Source organism: Heptranchias perlo, chromosome 4 (genome assembly GCF_035084215.1).
Source record: "Heptranchias perlo isolate sHepPer1 chromosome 4, sHepPer1.hap1, whole genome shotgun sequence".
Lineage (NCBI taxonomy): Eukaryota > Metazoa > Chordata > Chondrichthyes > Hexanchiformes > Hexanchidae > Heptranchias > Heptranchias perlo.
Genome location: NC_090328.1, coordinates 70,804,478 through 70,824,971, shown reverse-complemented (window position 1 = coordinate 70,824,971; position 20,494 = coordinate 70,804,478). Strand labels below are relative to the sequence as shown.

General features: G+C 45.5%; 1 protein-coding gene across 5 annotated transcripts in view; it reads right to left on the bottom strand.

The window, feature by feature from the left end:
* The window catches only part of vps13a (vacuolar protein sorting 13 homolog A), a 366,579-nt gene that overhangs the window by 284,319 nt on the left and 61,766 nt on the right, over nt 1-20,494 (bottom strand). For all 5 annotated transcript variants that reach the window (XM_067983108.1, XM_067983109.1, XM_067983112.1 and 2 more), the window contains exons 10-11: nt 14,127-14,184; nt 5,271-5,398 (exon numbers count right to left, since the gene is read on the bottom strand). In XM_067983108.1, coding sequence (XP_067839209.1) covers nt 5,271-5,398; nt 14,127-14,184 — 186 coding nt within the window. The remainder of the gene's footprint in view (nt 1-5,270; nt 5,399-14,126; nt 14,185-20,494) is intronic.

The window sequence follows — 20,494 nt, the reverse complement described above, 5'->3', positions numbered from 1 at the left end:
CGATTAAAAAGTTCTATATTGGTCGAATACACATAAGAACAGATAATACCCAGTAGTAGCATATGTTAAATATCTCCACAAGTACATTTGATGGAATAACTCACTCTTAACTCAACTGCTGAGAAGTTATCCAATCAGCTTTATTTAGAGATACTCATCATGCTCTGGCCCATTCTCCATATATAAAATGTCTACTCCCATACTTTGATTTAAATCCTATTGCTGTTTCTAAAATGTAGTGTAACGACTGGCTGAATGCTGTGGATTCAAACTTGGTTCATAATAATGTTGCCTGATTTGAGGCATCCTCAAAAATATAATGGGATGAAAATCAGGTGGTTTCAACAAAGGGCAGGTGACCCACTATGCCAGATTACCGCCCAGGTGGTGAAGACTGTTTAAATAACATTGACCAGAGAAACAAACTTGGTATGACATGTCTTGGAATATTGTAAAAGGTTTTAGGATGTATACCTAGATATAAATATGGGTGAATCCTACATAGTCCCCAACATATGATACTATCCTCTCCCACAAGCTTTGGAAATTGTGGTGAGTTGGATTAATGGAGCAGAGAGCGCGCGCGAGAAAGGAGAGCGCGCGCGAGAAAGGAGAGCGCGCGCGAGAAAGGAGAGCGCGCGCGAGAAAGGAGAGCGCGCGCGAGAAAGGGAAAAAGGAAAGAGAGAAAGAGAGAAGAGAGAGATAGAAAGGGATACGGCCCCTTGAGCCTGCTCCGCCATTCAATAAGATTATGGCTGATCTTCGAGCACAACTCCACTTTCCCATCCGATCCCCAGATCCCTTGATTCCTTTAGTGTCCAAAAATCTATCGATCTCGGTCTTGAATATACTCAACGATTGAGCATCCACAGCCCTCTGAGGTAGAGCATTCCAAAAGATCCACAACCCTCTGAGTGAAGACATTTTTCCTCATCTTAGTACTAAAGGGCCGACCCCTTATCATGAAACTATGCCCCCCAGTTCTTGACTCTCCAGCCGGGGAAACATCCTCTCAGCATCGACCCTGTCAAGCCCTCCCAGAATCATACATGTTTCAATGAGATCACCTTTCATTCTTCAAAACTCCAGAGAGTAGAGGCCCATTCTACTCAACCTCTCTTTCTCCCTTTCTAGGAGGGGAAAAAGAGGGCGGATGCGAGGGGGAGAGGCAGCGAGAGCGTGCGAGAGAGAGAATGAGGGAGAGCGAAAGAGAGAAAGAAAGAGAAGCTGAAAGCCAGAGATATTTCTGTGCAATGACAGATAGCCTCAGCAAGATAAGACAGCTGGCGTAGAATTTAACTATATTGTTGCAGACAATGGTCTCGTAGATGAAAAGTAGATCACGTAACTTAACTTTAAGATAGTTATGGTTGGGGGGGGGGGGGGGGTTGCTATGGATTCAGAAGTATAATGGAGGAAGTGCTGACACACGACAGATAGGAGGTATATTCATCCACAACACCAGTTAGAAATGGGATGAATTGAGTTTAACAATGAAGAACACGACCTTGTGAAGCACAGATAATGAAGTGCTGACCCCAAGGTCTGCCTAACCGTTCCAAGCCAGTAAAATATCTAGAGAACAATAAATAGGTTGTGCTGCAATGCACATGCGCGCAAAGGGAATAAGTTGTTGAAGTGGCTGCTGGCGTACTTACATACCAACCTTACGTTATCCTTACCTACTGAACCGTGTAAAAGATAGGGCATATCGGGAAACTTTAGAACTCTAAATAGTCTTGATGCAACTAAATGTCAGAGGTTTATTTTTATTTGTTCATGGGATGTGGGCGTCGCTGGCAAGGCCAGCATTTATTGCCCATCCCTAATTGCCCTGGAGAAGGTGGTGACGAGCCGCCGCCTTCAACCGCTGCAGTCAGTGTATTGAAGGTTCTCCCACAGTCCTGTCAGGAAGGGAGTTCCAGGATTTTGACCCAGCGACGATGAAGGAACGGCGATATGATATATTTCCAAGTCGGGAGGGGAACGTGCAGGTGGTGGTGTTCCCACGTGCCTGCTGCCCTTGTCCTTCTAAGTGGTAAAGGTCGCGGGTTTAGGAGCTGCTGTCGAAGAAGCCTTGGCGAGTTGCTGCAGTGCATCCTGTAGATGGTGCACACTGCAGCCACGGTGCGCCGGTGGTGAAGGGAGTGAATGTTTAGGGTGGTGGATGGGGTGCCAATCAAGCAGGCTGCTTTGTCCTGGAGGTGTCGAGCTTCTTAAGTGTTGTTGGAGCTGCACTCATCCAGGCAAGTATTACATCACACTCCTGACTTGTAGATGGTGGAAAGGCTTTGGGGAGTCACTCACTGCAGAAAACCCAGCAACTGACCTGCTCTTGTAGCCACAGTATGTGTGTGGCTGGTCCAGTTTCAGTTTATCAAATCAATATAAAACCAACATAAGCAGTATTTGAGTTTGGCACCTTGATACTCACCCATAATGAGCTCATCAGGGATTTGTGAACAGTATGACATAGCCATGCTCACAGAATCATACCTTTCAGCCAACGTCCCAGACTCTTCCATCACCAACCCTGTCCTGTCCCACCGACAGGACAGGCCCACCAAAGGTGACGGTACAGTGGTGTACAGTCAGGAGCGAGTGGTCTGGGAGTCCTCCACATTGACTCCGGAAGCCCATGAAATCTCATGGCATCAGGTCAAACATGGGCAAGGAAACCTCCTGCCGATTACCACCTACCACCCTTCCTCAGCTGATGAATCAGATCTCCTCCATGTTGAGCACCACTTGAAGGAAGCACTGAGGGTAGCAAGGGCACAGAATGGAGTCTGGGTGGGAGACTTCAATGTCCATCACCAAGCACGGCTCGGTAGCACCACAGTTGGCCAAGTGCTGAAGGACATAGCTGCCAGTCTGGGCCTGCAGCAGGCGGTGAGAGTACCACCGAGGGAAAAACCTACCTGACCTCTTCCTCACCAATCTACCTGTCCCAGATACATCTGTCCATGACAGTATTGGTAGGAGTGACCACTGCACAGTCCTTGTGGAGACAAAATCCCATCTTCACACTGAGGACACTGTCCATCGCGTTGTGTGGCACTCCCACCATGCTAAATGGGATAGATTCAGAACAGATCTTGCAGCTCAAATCTGGGCATCCATGAGGTGCTGTGGGCCATCAGCAGCAGCAGAATTGGAGGATCCATCACAGCCTCCTCCCGATATCCCCACCATCACAGAAGCCAGTCTTCAGCCAATTCGATTCACTCCATGTGATATCAAGAAACGGCTGAGTGCACTGGATACAGCAAAGGCGACGCGCCCCGACAACATCCCAGCTGTAGTGCTGAAGACTTGTGCTCCAGAACTAGCTGCGCCACTAGCCAATTGTTCCAGTACAGCTACAACATTGGCATATACCTGATAATGTGGAAAATTGCCCAGGTATGTCCTGTCCACAAAAAGCAGGACAAATCCAATCCGGCCAATTACCTCCCCATCAGTCTACTCTCAGTCATCAGCAAAGTGATGGAAGGTGTCGTCAACAATGCTATCAAGCAGCACTTACTCACCAATAATCTGCCCACCGATGCTCAGTTTGGGTTCCGCCAGGACCACTCGGCTCCAGACCTCATTACAGCCTTGTCCAAACATGGACAAAAGAGCTGAATTCCAGAGGTGAGGTGAGGGTGACTGCCCTTGACATCAAGGCAGCATTTGACCGAGAGTGGCATCAAGGAGCCAGAGTAAAATTGAAGTCAGTGGGAATCGGGGGAAAACTCTCCAGTGGCTGGAGTCATACCTAGCACAAAGGAAGATGGTTGTGGTTGTTGCAGGCCAATCATCTCAGCCCCAGGACATTGCTGCAGGTGTTCCTCAGGGCAGTGTCCGAGGCCCAACCATCTTCAGCTGCTTCATCAATGACCTTCCCTCCATCATAAGGTCAGAAGTGAGGATGTTCGCTGATGATTGCAGAGTATTCAGTTCCATTCACAACCCTTCAGATAATGAAGCAGTCCATCCCCGAATGCAGCAAGACCTGGACAACATCCAGGCTTGGGCTGATAAGTGGCAAGTAACATTCGTGCCAGACAAGTGCCAGGCAATGACCATCTCCAACAAGAGAGAGTCTAACCACCTCCCCTTGACATTCAATGGCATTACCATCGCCGAATCCCCCACCATCAACATCCTGGGGGTCACCATTGACCAGAAACTTAACTGAACCAGCCACATAAATACAGTGGCTACAACAGCAGGTCAGAGGCTGGGTATTCTACAGTGAGTGACTCACCTCCTGACTCCCCAAAGCCTTTCCACCATCTACAAGGCACAAGTCAGGAGTGTGATGGAGCACACTCCACTTGCTTGGATGAGTGCAGCTTCAACAACACTCAAGAAGCTCGACACCATCCAGGACAAAGCAGCCCACTTGATTGGCAACCCATCCCCATATAAACATTCACTCCTTCCATCACCGGCGCACTGTGACTGTAGTATGTACCATCTACAGGATGCACGGCAGCAACTCGCCAAGGCTTCTTCGACAGCACCTCCCAAACCCGCGACCTCTACCACCTAGAACGACAAGGGCAGCAGGCGCATGGGAACACCACCACCTGCGCGTTCCCCTCCAAGTCGCACACCATCCTGACTTGGAAATATATTACCGTTCCTTCATCATCGCTGGGTCAAAGTCCTGCAATCCCTACCTAACACCACATGAACTGCAATGGTTCAAGGCGGCGGCTCATCACAATCTTCTCAAGGGCAGTTTGGGATGGACAATAAATGCTGGCCTTGCCATTCATGAATGAATTTTAAAAATTTATACTTTTTTGAAAGAACTTTTGAGCGCTATTTTGGAGAACTTGAGTTTCTGTTGCATATCTTGCATCAAAACTATTTTTCTTTGCATAATACCTTTGAAGAATGTAAAAAAAAGTTATCGGAATAAATAGGAAAAACTATTTCCAATTGGGTCTCTTACTCTTGAGGTGCCTTTCTACCCATGTGTGGATGGTTCACCCAAAGCTGTCCATTTTGTTAAATTTTAATTGTTATTTTATTGCATCTTTTTAAATAAAATGCAAGTTGCATAACTAGGGCCAGTTATCATTATTAGCTTTAGCCCAAGTTCTGCAACTGACAGTAGTGTTCAAGGGCATGATCATATTTTCAAGGGCATGACTCTGTTTTCTGATTGGCTTCACCGCATTATCCTGGAAAACTGTTACAATTTGCTATATAGAAAACAAATACAGCAGCAGCAGCTGGTTATGGTGAGTAAACAGTTAACCTGCTAGTACCTGAGGTCTTTTGAGTTCGATGGCTATATCTTGTAGATTTACTTCCAAGTCCACTTTTGGTGAAGCAAAGTCAACTTCTGCTTGGGGATTCATTTCAAGTTTAGCTTTGGCTGATATTGGCTGAAAAACTTTTTTAAAATGTTGAGAGAAAGGTAGATGTTAAATTTAGCACAGAAATTTTTCTTCTTCAAATTAAGTTAGCCTCAACATACCAAAAGGCAAGGTAAATTCATGTCAGTTTATATGCAGAAAGTAGTCTTCCTCATTCTTTGAAAGAAGTTCAACCTCCAGGGGTAACCACCAGGGATAACCACCAGGGACATCACTCCTTAAAAGAAAACTGGCATCCTGGGAGATAATCTTTTCCTACTTCACTGCATCACAGCCTCAATCCAGTCTTCAGCTCTTTGAGAACAAGTGGCAAGAGACAAAAGGAGCCAGCAAGTGCAAAAACATTACAGAAAACTGGTGAAAATGAAAAAATATTTACACTAATACATATCATGGAGAAGGCCAGGAAAGAACTTTGTATCTCGAGGCTACATTTATTTCAAAGAATGAAGAGGCTCCGTGCAAAGCAAGTCATGTAATATTCTCTCTGATTCAGTTAACCTCCACACACACAAAAATTATTTGAAAGTAGAAAACTGTTGGTGGGTATCCAAGAATCTACAAATTTTTTGCGCATTGGTAATTTAAGTTTTAGTAAAAATATCAACTGAAATATTTTGAGTGAAATGTTTAGTTTTCTGCATTATAAAATGTTGACATGTTTAGATTGTGCAGTCTCAAATTCCCAGGATGCATCAGAAGCATTTAAGCTAGCCAAATGATGGAATGCTTCTGTCTCTAACAAAATCTGTTTTGTTGATTTTTACAAGTTTACCATAAGTAGTCAGTTACCTGGATAATTTGCAGGACCACCATGAACTTTTCCTTCAGAACAAAGGTATTTAGGACTGAGGATTGGTGAAAATGCTACCAAATTTCTGGACACTACAAAGCAGCAGGACACTTATAATTGATTGGGAAGTAAGAAACAGAGAATAGGGATAAAGTGAACCTTCTCTGATTGGCGGAATGTGACAAGTGGTGTTCTGCAGAGATCTGTAAACATTTGCCTGAGGAAGGAGAAAATCTCCGAAAGCTTGTGAATTTAAAATAAAATTGCTGGACTATAACTTGGTGTTGTAAAATTGTTTACAATTGTCAACCCCAGTCCATCACCGGCATCTCCACATCATAAGAAATAGGAGCAGGAGTGGGCCAAATGGCCCCTCGAGCCTGCTATGCAATTCAATAAGATTGTGGCTGATCTTCGACCTCAACTCCACTTTCCCGCCCTATTCTCATTTCCCTTTGATTCCCTTAGTGGCCAAATATCCATCGATCTCAGTCTTGAATATACTCAACAACCGAACATCCACAGCCCTCTCGGGTAGAGAATTCCAAAGATGCACAACCCTCGTGTGAAGAAATTTTTCCTCAGCTCAGTCCTAAATGGCAGACCCCTTATCTTGAGACTTTGACCTCTAGTTCTAGACTCTCCAGCCAAGAGAAACAGCCTCTCAGCATCTACCCTGTCAAGCCCCCTTAGAATCTTATATGTTTCAATGAGATCACCTCTCATTCTTCTAAACTCGAGGATGTAGGCCCATTCTACTCAATCTCTCCTCATAGGACAACCCTTCCATACCCGGAATCGATCTAGTGAACCTTCGTTGCACCCTTTCTAAGGCAAGTATATCCTTCCTTAGATACGGAGACCAAAACTGTACATGGTACTCCAGGTGTGGTCTCACCAGAGCCCTATATAATTGCAGCAAGACTTCCTTACCCTTATACTCCAACCCCTTTGCAATAAAGGCTAACATACCATTTGCCTTCCTAATTGCTTACTGTGCCTGCTGGAACTTTGTGATTCATGTACAAGGACACCCAAATCCCTCTGACAACCAACATATCTTAGTTTCTCACCTTCTAAAAAAAAATTCTGCTTTTCTATTCATCCTACCAAAGTGGATAATTTCACATTTCCCCACATTATACTCCATCGGCCACCTTCTCACCCACTCATTAACCTGTCTACACCCCTTTGCAGCCTCTTTGCGTCCTCCTCACAACTTGCTGAGGCCTCAGCTTCTCACTATATATATATATATATATATATATATATATATATATATAAAAAAATGATTTGGATGATGGAATAGAGAGTTGTAGATCAAAGTTTGCAGATGACACTAAGTTAGAAGGCTCCCCAAAGCCTTTCCACCATCTACAAGGCACAAGTCAGGAGTGTGATGGAATACTCTCCACTTATCATAGAATCATAGAAGTTACAACATGGAAACAGGCCCTTCGGCCCAACATGTCCATGTCGCCCAGTTTATACCACTAAGCTAATCCCAATTGCCTGCACTTGGCCCATATCCCTCTATACCCATCTTACCCATGTAACTGTCCAAATGCTTTTTAAAAGACAAAATTGTACCCGCCTCTACTACTGCCTCTGGCAGCTCGTTCCAGACACTCACCACCCTTTGAGTGAAAAAATTGCCCCTCTGGACCCTTTTGTATCTCTCCCCTCTCACCTTAAATCTATGCCCCCTCGTTATAGACTCCCCTACCTTTGGGAAAAGATTTTGACTATCGACCTTATCAATGCCCCTCATTATTTTATAGACTTCTATAAGATCACCCCTTAACCTCCTACTCTCCAGGGAAAAAAGTCCCAGTCTGTCTAACCTCTCCCTGTAAGTCAAACCATCAAGTCCCGGTAGCATCCTAGTAAATCTTTTCTGCACTCTTTCTAGTTTAATAATATCCTTTCTATAATAGGGTGACCAGAACTGTACACAGTACTCCAAGTGTGGCCTCACCAATGCCCTGTACAACTTCAACAAGACATCCCAACTCCTGCATTCAATGTTCTGACCAATGAAACCAAGCATGCTGAATGCCTTCTTCACCACCCTATCCACCTGTGACTCCACTTTCAAGGAGCTATGAATCTGTACTCCTAGATCTCTTTGTTCTATAACTCTCCCCAACGCCCTACCATTAACGGAGTAGGTCCTGGCCCGATTCGATCTACCAAAATGCATCACCTCACATTTATCTAAATTAAACTCCATCTGCCATTCATCGGCCCACTGGCCCAATTGATCAAGATCCCGTTGCAATCCTAGATAACCTTCTTCACTGTCCACAATGCCACCAATCTTGGTGTCATCTGCAAACTTACTAACCATGCCTCCTAAATTCTCATCCAAATCATTAATATAAATAACAAATAACAGCGGACCCAGCACCGATCCCTGAGGCACACCGCTGGACACAGGCATCCAGTTTGAAAAACAACCCTCGACAACCACCCTCTGTCTTCTGTCTTCAAGCCAATTTTGTATCCAATTGGCTACCTCACCTTGGATCCCATGAGATTTAACCTTATGTAACAACCTACCATGCGGTACCTTGTCAAATGCTTTGCTGAAGTCCATGTAGACCACGTCTACTGCACAGCCCTCATCTATCTTCTTGGTTACCCCTTCAAAAAACTCAATCAAATTCGTGAGACATGATTTTCCTCTCACAAAACCATGCTGACTGTTCCTAATTAGTCCCTGCCTCTCCAAATGCCTGTAGATCCTGTCCCTCAGAATACCCTCTAACAACTTACCCACTACAGATGTCAGGCTCACTGGTCTGTAGTTCCCAGGCTTTTCCCTGCCGTCCTTCTTAAACAAAGGCACAACATTTGCTACCCTCCAATCTTCAGGCACCTCACCTGTAGCGGTGGATGATTCAAATATCTCTGCTAGGGGACCCGCAATTTCCTCCCTAACCTCCCATAACGTCCTGGGATACATTTCATCAGGTCCCGGAGATTTATCTACCTTGTTTGGATGAGTGCAGCTCCAACAACACTCGAAGCTTGACACCATCCAGGACAAAGCAGCCCGCTTGATTGGCACCCCATCCACCACCCGAAACATTCACTCCCTCCACCACTGGCGCACAGTGGCTGCAGTGTGTACCATCCACAGGATGCACTGCAGCAACTCGCCATGGCTTCTTCGACAGCACCTCCCGAACCCACGACCTCTACCACCTAGAAGGACAAGGGCAGCAGGCACATGGGAACAACACCACCTGCACTCGCATCCACCAGCACAGAAACTGACACCACATGCTTTAGAAGCTAGGATAGAGGAGGGGTCTACACATGGAGAGGCACCGGGCACAAGAGCCAGGGCAGGGGGAAAGGATACCGCAGGCGCCAGCTCGCCGGAGGGCAAGGTCGCATAATGAAGCTGTCCGTGCCTGCATGCAGCAAGACCTGGCCACAAGAGGAGGTCAGAGGCTGGGTATTCTGCAGTGAGTAACTCACCTCCTGACTCCCCAAAGCCTTTCCTCCATTGACAAGACAAGTCAGAAGCGTGATGGAATACTCTCCACTTGCCTGGATGAGTGCAGCTCCAACAACACTCAAGAATCTCGACACCATCCAGGACAAAGCAGCCCACTTGATTGGCACCCCATCCACCACCCTAAACATTCACTCCTTTCACCACCAGCAGGCACGTGGGAACAACACCACCTGCACGTTCCCCTCCAAGTCACACACCATCCCGACTTGGAAATGGATCGCCGGTCGTTCATCGTCACTGGGTCAAAATCCTGGAAGTCCCTTCCTAACAGCACTTTGGGAGAACCTTCACCACACGGACTGCAGCGGTTCAAGAGGCGGCTCTTTTTTTTAATATTTGTTCACGGGATGTGGGCGTCGCTGACAAGGCCAGCATTTATTGTCCATCCCTAATTGCCCTTGAGAAGGTGGTGGTGAGCCGTCTTCTTGAACCGCTGCAGTTCGTGTGGTGAAGGTTCTCCCACAGTGCTGTTAGGAAGGGAGTTCCAGGATATTGACCCAGCGACGATGAAGGAATGGCGATATATTTCCAAGTCGGGATGGTGTGTGACTTGGAGGGGAACATGCAGGTGGTGTTGCTCCCATGTGCCTGCTGCTCGTCCTTCTAGGTTGTAGAGGTTGCGGGTTTGGGAGGTGCTGTCGAAGAAGCCTTGGCGAGTTGCTGCAGTGCATCCTGTGGATGGTACACACTGCAGCCACAGTGCGCCGGTGGTGAAGGGAGTGCATGTTTAGGATGGTGGATGGGGTGCCAATCAAGCGGGCTGCTTTGTCCTGGATGGTGTTGAGCTTCTTGAGTGTCGTTGGAGCTGCACTCATCCAGGCAAGTGGAGAGTATTCCATCACACTCCTGTCTTGTGCCTTGTAGATGGTGGAAAGGCTTTGGGCGAGTCAGGTGGTGAGTCACTCACCACAGAATACCCAGCCTCTGACCTTCTCAAGGGCAATTAGGGATGGGCAATAAATGCTGGCCTCGCTAGCGACGCCCACATCCCATGAGCGAATTTAAAAAAAACACTAGTTCTGCTGCAGAGGATTCAGATGATGACTTTGATGGGCCAGGCTACAGAAGGCAGCTGATGAGCATACACAACCAAATGCTTGGTGCACTGGAAAGCCTGCGCACAATGTCAAGGAGCATGGAGAAGTCCAGCTCCAACTTGGCACAGAGCTTTCTGCAGAACTTGGAGCCCATTCATTCCCACATGAAATGGGCAGTCACCTCCATCAGCACACCTGTGGAACCCACCATGATGCAGCGTCTGATGAACGATGTCACAGCTTGCATTGCAGCACAAACATCTGCCATCAAAGCTCAGACTGCTATCGTTGCTCTGGGGACCACTGTTGGCTTCCAGGGCATCACAGCTGTCCAGCAATCTGTTCAACAGGTCACCAGAATTGCTGAGGTGCCGCCCCGAAAGAGTGGCAGTGGCGCCATGGAGGACAAACATGCTGTCCTCTCTCAGGATGACAGCATTCCTGCTCCCAATTCTGCCACTCCGCCAGAGCCCTTGCTGTTGCCTATCAGCCAGCCAGGCCAGACTGCTGCAGCCCAGGTTGAGATGATGCAGTCTGAAGCCGGGCACACTCAGCTCAGAACTGCTCAAGGTTTTCCTCCAAGGCCATCTGCAGTCTCAATTAAAGGTCAGCAACCTTCCACCACCCATGCTCCAGCCACTAGGGGACGCACCTTGTAGGAGCACTAGGATAGGTAAAGGCACTCGAAAGACAGGCACTAAGGGATTGCACAAAGGTGAAGAGTCTCATTTTGTTTGCATAATTTCAAATATTAATTTATAAATGTGCATTTGAATTTGCATTTATTGGTGGTTTTTATTTCTATAATGAGCTGAAGGAGGAACCAATGTGTAATCATAAGGACGCAATTTGATGGTCATGTGAGAGAGGGTAAGGTAATGGGGAGGAGTCGTTGAGGTTACTGGCATCACTCATTAATAATCTGATCATGCAGAGCCCTGGCAGACATAGCCTGTCTATCTGTAGCCTCCCTGCCTTTTCCTCCTGCCTGATAGAACAGCCCTTGCTACCACCTCTCATAATGGTGAGGTTGTGCAGCGTGCAGCATACAACGACAAATCTTGATATCTGTTCAGCTGGGTACTGCAAGGCTCCTCCAGAGCTCCAGGAAGCAGAAGCGTTACTTGAGGTGTGCTCTTTGATGTTCCTTGTGGCAGCATGGCTCTCATTGTAGACCTACTTTGCACATGTGCATGCATTTCTGACCAAAGTCATGAGCCATTTCATGAGGGGATACCCCTGGTCGCTCAGTAGCCAGCCTTTGACTTGCTGGTTGAAATATAGGTGGCACATTAGACTGCCGCAAAGTGAAAGAATCATGACTGCTGCCAGGATAGCGGGCACTGACCTGCATGATGCGCTGCTTGTGATTGCACACCAGCTGCACATTAAGGGAGTGGTATCCTTTTCTGTTCGTGAATATGGCCAAGTTCAGACGAGGAGCAAGCATGACAATATGCGTGCAGTCAATGGCACCCTGCACCATGAGGAAGCCTGCAATGCGAGCAAAACCTTGTGATCGCTCTTCTTGCATGTCTCTGGCAAGAAGGAATGAGATGCGTCCATTTCTCATTGCGTACAGAGCCTCAGTGACCGCCCTTATACAGCAGTGCATTGCCAACTGAGAGATGTTGCTTATATCTCCAGCAGCAGCCTGAGAGGCGCCTGTGCCATACCAATTACGAGCCACAGGCAATGCTGTCCTTGCCCTGCTTTGAGGCTGCAGTTGTGGCTGCAGGAGCTGACACATTTCAGGCGCGCCCTCTGACATGGCCCGCAGACGTCTGATGCACTGGTTGTTACTACAGTTGCGGCTCGTGCATCAGTCCCTGACGACCCCCCCCCCCCCCAACCTACGGCCCCTCCTCCTCCCTCCTCCTCCCTCCTCCCTCCTCCCTCCTCCTCAAAATCCCAGAGGAAGTTCTACCAGGCCACCAGTGTCTGAAAGCAATTTTTTTCAGCACTCTTTTAAACGCCACTAAAAATACTGCAAAACCAGCCAGACCACTCTACAGAATAATGAAATTTTTGCCAAGTATAGGAAATGTCTAAAGACACGTACAATCGTCATCAAGATAAAAATATTTAAAAGCTTGAGGCTGAGAATTAGAAAACTGTCCTTTCAACATGATGCTGGATCATATCAAAGTGTCAACTAATAAGTATCTTCTCTGGAATATATTTGATTAGTCTGAATTTAGTTTCCAGTGGACATAACTGAGCAACATGAGATTTATTTCAAAATCAGCTCAATACTGACCAGCAGCCAGAAGAAATAATCCAGCATCCAACCTATAAAGCACTTCATGATCCCTTTAAATTAGGGGAGTCCTTCATGCCGCTTAAGTCCTGTTCAGCTGTGCAAGGTTAAGACGTTGGTCGCGACATGGACCACAACTGGTTCTTCACACTCTCTTTCCAGATTCCTTTTCGGCCACTTAGAGATATCCTTTATCCTGGCATCAGTTGGCTAGAGTGTGGCATTCCAAAATTTCACCGGTTGCTTCAAATCAGCATTGCACACTGATCCGCACCATGATCTCCCTACTCTACATGCTGCCAATTATCGTTGGGTTCGCACACGCAAACCCATTTACCAAGATGGTGTCCAGTTCACGCACACATCTCACGCCATTTTTGGGACTTAGGTGACCACATAGCACCTACAAAACAGACGCTAAATGGTCCAATTTTGCCCCCACTGTATTTTTTTATCAGTTATTTTATTATTTCCTATATTTATTTCTGAACCTGAATTATTTATATTATCTTTAACACTATGTAGTAGACTTTGTCCTCATCCCTTTTTCATATCTTTAGACGATTTTCACTTTTATTATTATTTTTGCCTGAGCGCCCCACCCCCCTCCCTTTATTGGTTTAAAGTCCTTTCTATAGCCCTATTTATCCTTTCCACTAGGATCTTGGTCCCAGCCTGGTTCAGGTGCAGCCCTAGCTCCCGATACTCTCTTAATAGGGCCTTCTCCTTGTTCCTTGCTATGTCGTTGGTCCCGACATGGACCACAACAACTGGTTCTTCACACTCCCTTTCCAGGTTCCTTTCCAACCACTTTGAGATATCCCTTACCCTGGCACCAGGTAGATAACACACCCTTTAGAAAGTTCCCTGTGAACAAATCTTCTGACTGTATGTAGGCAGCTACTTTGACTCCTTTACAGCCTTGCTTTCCATATTTAATATGTACACTTTCCATATTTATATATTTATCTGAAAGACCATCAATAAGTCAAGTAATGGCTAATTAACAGGATCCCTTTGGAAGCTACAGTAAAACTTGCTTGGGCAGAATACCAGCGCACGATCTTTGCTTTGGTGCATTTTGCTATTTGAAAGTCATTACACAAGTGCAAGTTGTGCAACTTACCGAACTGATAGTCCTCTGGAATAAAGTTGCTTGCTGAAATTCCATCTTTCAAGTGTTTCTGAAAGATAATTTTAAAATTACACAGCAATATCTAGCAACAGTTTTTGTTCAGAATTGTCATCAAGATAAAAATATTTAAAAGCTTGAGGCTGAGAATTAGAAAACTGTCCTTTCAACATGATGCTGGATCATATCAAAGTGTCAACTAATAAGTATCTTCTCTGGAATATATTTGATTAGTCTGAATTTAGTTCCCAGTGGACATAACTGAGCAACATGAGATTTATTTCAAAATCAGCTCAATACTGACACTGTAATCAGAAGTCACAAGGATTATCCCAATATATAGGAAGGTGCTAGGATATAGTTCCCAGTTGTTTGAAAATCTATTAAATAAAAATATTGCTGGACAAATCTGTAAAAATGACCTGAGTCAACCTTCCTTGAAATTTGTCCAAATTTAACATAAAAACAATTTGCAAATTCATTTAAATGCAGCTAACATGATGATGCTTTCTCATATCAAAAACATCTTACAGATCCAAAAATACCCAATGAATATTAAAGGAATTTGAAGAGTAATTAATCTACATGTTCAAAATCTATTTATCGTTTTGTTTCACTTTAGGACACAAATGATTTGGAAGGCATATCAGAAAACCTGCATGAGCCACCCATGATATCTTGTCCATTAAAAGATGCAAAATCATAGAGCAGCTCACTGAGTCATTGAACTGGAGGTCGACCTGCAGACACTGACACATCAAGGAGGCGGAAAAATACCTGGACATTTGGTTCCAGAGGCGGTCACACCCTTTAGGGTAGGGTCGTCTAAATTGGTCAGGGACAGGAGGGTGTGACTACAAGTGAGGCAGGTAAGGGGATAGAGAAGGTGGAAGTGGAGGAGCTTCAGCCTTTGCAATTGTCCAACAGGTCTGAGGTGCTTCCAGCCTGAATGGCCGAATGCGGTGGCTGCAGGATGGATGAGTAAACTGACCGTGGCACCATGGTACAGGAAGCCATTCAAGCTGGGGGAGTTAGTAGGAATGTAGTGGTACCAGGGGACAGAATAGTCAGGGGGATACACAGTCTCTGCAGCCAAAAACGAGAGTCCAGAAGGTTGTGTTGCCTGCCCAGTGCCAGGATTCGGGACATCTGCTCTGGGCTGGAGAGGGACTTGCAATGGGAGGAGGAGGATCCAGTTTTGTGGTCCACGTAGGTACCAACGACATCGGTAGGGAGAGGGAAGAGGTTCTGCTCAGGGAGTATGAGCAACTTGGGGCTAAACTAAAAAGCAGAACCTCAAAAGGTAATCATCTCTGGATTATTAACTGAGCCACGAGCAAATTGGCTTGCAGTAAATAAGATTAGGGACATAAATTTGTGGCTCAAAGATTGATATGGGAGAAACGGGTTTCGATTCATGAGGCACTGGCACCAGTACTGGGGAAAGTGGAAGCTGTACCGTTGCGACGGTCTTCATCTGAACCGTACTGGGGCCAGTGTTCTGGTGAATCGTATAACGTGAGCAGTAGAGAGGGCTTTAAACTAAATAGTGGGGGCGAAGGGCCAAGTAAGGGAACATGTGATAAATTAAAGAAAGACAAGGCATGAGAGAAAGGTAGCAATAAGGGAAATGATAATTAGAGAGTGGCAGGAAGGAACAGAGCATGAAAACTTAAGAGTGCGCCAGCAGATAAGGCTAGAGGTTGCAAAAATGGTAAAAAGAGAGCATTAAAAGCTTTGAATCTGAATGCACGTAGCATTCGTAACAAAATGGATGAATTGACAGCTCAAATAGAAATAAATATGTACAATCTGACAGCCATTACAGAGACTTGGCTGCAAGATGACAAAGGCTGGAACCTGAATATTCAAGGGTACTTGACATTTCACAAGGACAGGAAGCTGGGAAAAGGTGGAGGGGTAACTCTGTTAATTGAGGATGATATGAGTATGATAAAGAGAAATTTCCTTAGTTCTAAAGACCAAGAGGTAGAATCAGTTTGGGTAGAGATACAAAATAGTAAAGGCAAGAAGTCATTTGTCAGAGTAGTTTACAGGCCCCCTAACAGTAACCACACTGTAGGACAGGGTATACAGGAAGAAATAATGGGGGCTTGTGAGAAAGGAACAGCGACAATCGTGGTGATTTTAATCTATAAATGGATTGGACGAATTTGATTGGCAAAGGTAGCCTGGAAGATGAGTTCATAGAGTGCTTTCGGGACAGTTTCTTAGGGCAGCACGTTCCAGAGCCAACCAGAGAGCAGGCTATTCTAGATCCGGTAATGTGTAATGAGACAGGATTAATTAATGACCTCATTCTAAAGGAGCCTCTAGGTAACAGTGATCACAATATGATTGAATTTCACATTCAGTTTGAGGGAGAGAAGAGTAAGTCTAAGAACGTGTTTTAAACTTAAATAGGGGCAATTACGAGGACATGAAGACAGAGCTGGCTAAAGTGAACTGGGAAATTAGGTTAAGGGATGGGTCAGTAGAAATGCAGTGGCAGACATTTAATGAGATATTTCATAACACTCAGCAAAGATACATTCCAGTGAGAAAGAAAGACTCTAGGGGAAGGACGTACCATCCATGGCTAACTAAGGAAGTTAAAGATAGTATCAAATTGAAAGAAAAAGCATACAATTCCGCAAAGGTTAGTGGCAGGTCAGAAGATTGAACAGAATATAAAAACAGCAAAAAATGACTTAAAGAATAATAAGGAGGGAGAAATTAAAGTACGAGAGAAAGCTAGCTAGAAATATAAAAACAGATAGAAAAAGAGTTTCTACAGGTATTTAAAAAGGAAATGAGTAAGTAAAGTGAGTGTTGGTCCTCTAGAGAGTGAGTCTGGGGAATTAATAGTGGAGAATAAGGAAATGGCATATGAATTGAACAGATATTTTGCGTCCGTCTTCACGATAGAAGATACAAATAACATACCAGAAATAATCGTGAATCAAGAGGTGAACGGGAGGGAGGAACTTAAAACATTTACAATCACCAGGGAAAGGGTTCTGAAAAAAATATTAGAACTAAAAACTGACAAGTCTCCAGGTCCTGACAGACTTCATCCTAGGGTCTTAAAAGAAGTGGCTGCAGAGATAGTAGATGCATTGGTATTAATTTTCCAAAATTCCCTAGTTTCTGGAAGGGTCTCATCAGATTGTAACTCCTCTATTCAAGAAAGGAAGAATACAGACAGCAGGAAACTGCAGGTGAGTTAGCTTAACATGTGTCATAGGGAAAATGCTAGAATCTATTATTAAGGAGGTTATAGCAGGGCACTTAGAAAATCTCAATGCAATCAGGCACAGCAACACGGCTTTGTGAAAGGGAAATCGTGTTTGACTAAATTTATTAGAGTTCTTAGAGGAAGTAACAAGCAATGTGGATAATGGAGATCCTGTGGATGTGGTGTACTTGGATTTCCAGAAGGCATTTGACAAGATGCCACATCTACTACATAAAATAAGAGCTCATGGTGTAGGGGGTAATATATTAGCATGGATAAAGGATTGGTTAGCTAACAGGAAACAGAGAGTAGCCATAGATGGGTCATTTTCAGGTTGGCAAGATGTAACGAGTGGAGTGCCACAGGGATCAGTGCTGGGGCCTCAACTATTTACAATCTATATCCTTACTTGGATGAAGAGATGTATGGTTGCTAAATTTGCTGACGCCACAAAAGTAGGTAGGAAAGTAAGTTGTGAAGAGGACATAAGGAGTCTGCAAATGGATATAGATAGGTTAAGTGAGTGGGCAGAAATTTGGCAGATGGAGTATAATGTGGGAAAATGTGAACTTGTCCACTTTGGCAGGAGGAATAGAAAAGCAGTACGTTATTTAAATGGAGAGAAATTACAGAACTCTGGTACAAAAGGGATCTGGTGTCCTAGTACATGAATCACAAAAAGTTAGAATGCAGGCGCAGCAAGTGATTAGAAAGGCAAATGGAATGTTGTCATCTATTGCAAGGGGAGTGGAATATAAAAGTAGAGATGTTTTGATACAGTTGAACAGGGCATTGGTGAGACAACATCCAGAATACTTTTTATTCGTTCATGGGATGTGGGCGTTGCTGGCAAGGCCAGCATTTATTGCCCATCCCTAATTGCCCTCGAGGTGGTGGTGAGCTGCCTTCTTGAACCGCTGCAGTCCGTGTGGTGAAGGTTCTCCCACAGTGCTGTTAGGAAGGGAGTTCCAGGATATTGACCCAGCGACAATGAAGGAACAGCGATATATTTCCTAGTCGGGATGGTGTGAGACTTGGAGGGGGAAAGTGCAGGTGGTGTTGTTCCCACGTGCCTGCTGCCCTTGACCTTCTAGGTGGTAGAGGTCGCAAGTTTGGGAGGTGCTGTCGAAGAAGCCTTGGCGAGTTGCTGCAGTGCATCCTGTGGATGGTACACACTGCAACCACTGTGCGCCGGTGGTGAAGGGAGTGAATGTTTAGGGTGGTGGATGGGGTGCCAATCAAGCGGGCTGCTTTGTCCTGGATGGTGTCGAGCTTCTTGAGTGTTGTTGGAGGTGCACTCATCCAGGCAAGTGGAGAGTATTCCATCACACTCCTGGCTTGTGCCTTGTAGATGGTGGAAAGGCTTTGGGGAGTCAGAAGGTGAGTCACTTGCTGCAGAATACCCAGCCTCTGACCTGCTCTTGTAGCCACAGTATTTATATGGCTGGTCCAGTTATGTTTCTGGTCAATAGTGACCCCCAGGATGTTGATGGTGGGGGATTCAGCGATGGTAATGCCGTTGAATGTCAAGGGGAGGTGGTTAGACTCTCTCTTCATAGAATCATAGAAGTTTACAACATGGAAACAGGCCCTTCGGCCCAACATGTCCATGTCGCCCAGTTTATACCACTAAGCTAGTCCCAATTGCCTGCACTTGGCCCATATCCCTCTATACACATCTTACCCATGTAACTGTCCAAATGCTTTTTAAAAGACAAAATTGTACCCGCCTCTACTACTGCCTCTGGCAGCTCGTTCCAGACACTCACCACCCTTTGAGTGAAAAAATTGCCCATCTGGACCCTTTTGTATCTCTCCCCTCTCACCTTAAATCTATGTCCCCTCGTTATAGACTCCCCTACCTTTGGGAAAAGATTTTGACTATCTACCTTATCAATGCCCCTCATTATTTTATAGACTTCTATAAGATCACCCCTTAACCTCCCACTCTCCAGGGAAAAAAGTCCCAGTCTATCTAACCTCTCCCTATAAGTCAAACCATCAAGTCCCGGTAGCATCCTAGTAAATCTTTTCTGCAATCTTTCTAGTTTAATAATATCCTTTCTATAGTAGGGTGACCAGAACTGTACACAGTATTCCAAGTGTGGCCTTACTAATGTCTTGTACAACTTCAACAAGACATCCCAACTCCTGCATTCAATGTTCTGACCAATGAAACCAAGCATGCCGAATGCCTTCTTCACCACCCTATCCACCTGTGACTCCACTTTCAAGGAGCTATGAACCTGTACTCCTAGATCTCTTTGTTCTATAACTCTCCCCAACGCCCTACCATTAACGGAGTAGGTCCTGGTCCGATTCGATCTACCAAAATGCATCACCTCACATTTATCTAAATTAAACTCCATCTGCCATTCATCGGCCCACTGGCCCAATTTATCAAGATCCCGTTGCAATCCTAGATAACCTTCTTCACTGTCCACAATGCCACCAATCTTGGCATCATCTGCAAACTTACTAACCATTCCTCCTAAATTCTCATCCAAATGTTGTTGGAGATCGTCATTGCCTGGCACTTGTCTGGTACGAATGTTACTTGCCACTTATCAGCCCAAGCCTGGATGTTGTCCAGGTCTTGCTGCATGCAGGCTCGGACTGCTTCATTATCTGAGGGGTTGCGAATGGAACTGAACACTGTGCAATCATCACGAACATACCCATTTCTGACGTTATGATGGACGGAAGGTCATTAATAAAGCAGCTGAAGATGGTTGGGCGTAGGACACTGCCCTGAGGAACTCCTGCAGCAATGTCCTGGGGCTGAGATGATTGGCCTCCAACAACCACTACCATCTTCCTTTGTGCTAGGTATGACTCCAGCCACTGGAGAGTTTTCCCCCGGATTCCCATTGACTTCAATTTTACTGGGGCTCCTTGGTGCCACACTCGGTTAAATGCTGCCTTGATGTCAAGGGCAGTCACTCTCACCTCACCTCTGGAATTCAGCTCTTTTGTCCATGTTTGGACCAAGGCTGTAATGAGGTCTGGAGCTGAGTGGTCCTGGCGGAACCCAAACTGAGCATCGGTGAGCAGGTTATTGGTGAGTAAGTGCCGCTCGATAGCACTGTCGACGACACTTTCCATCACTTTGCTGATGATTGAG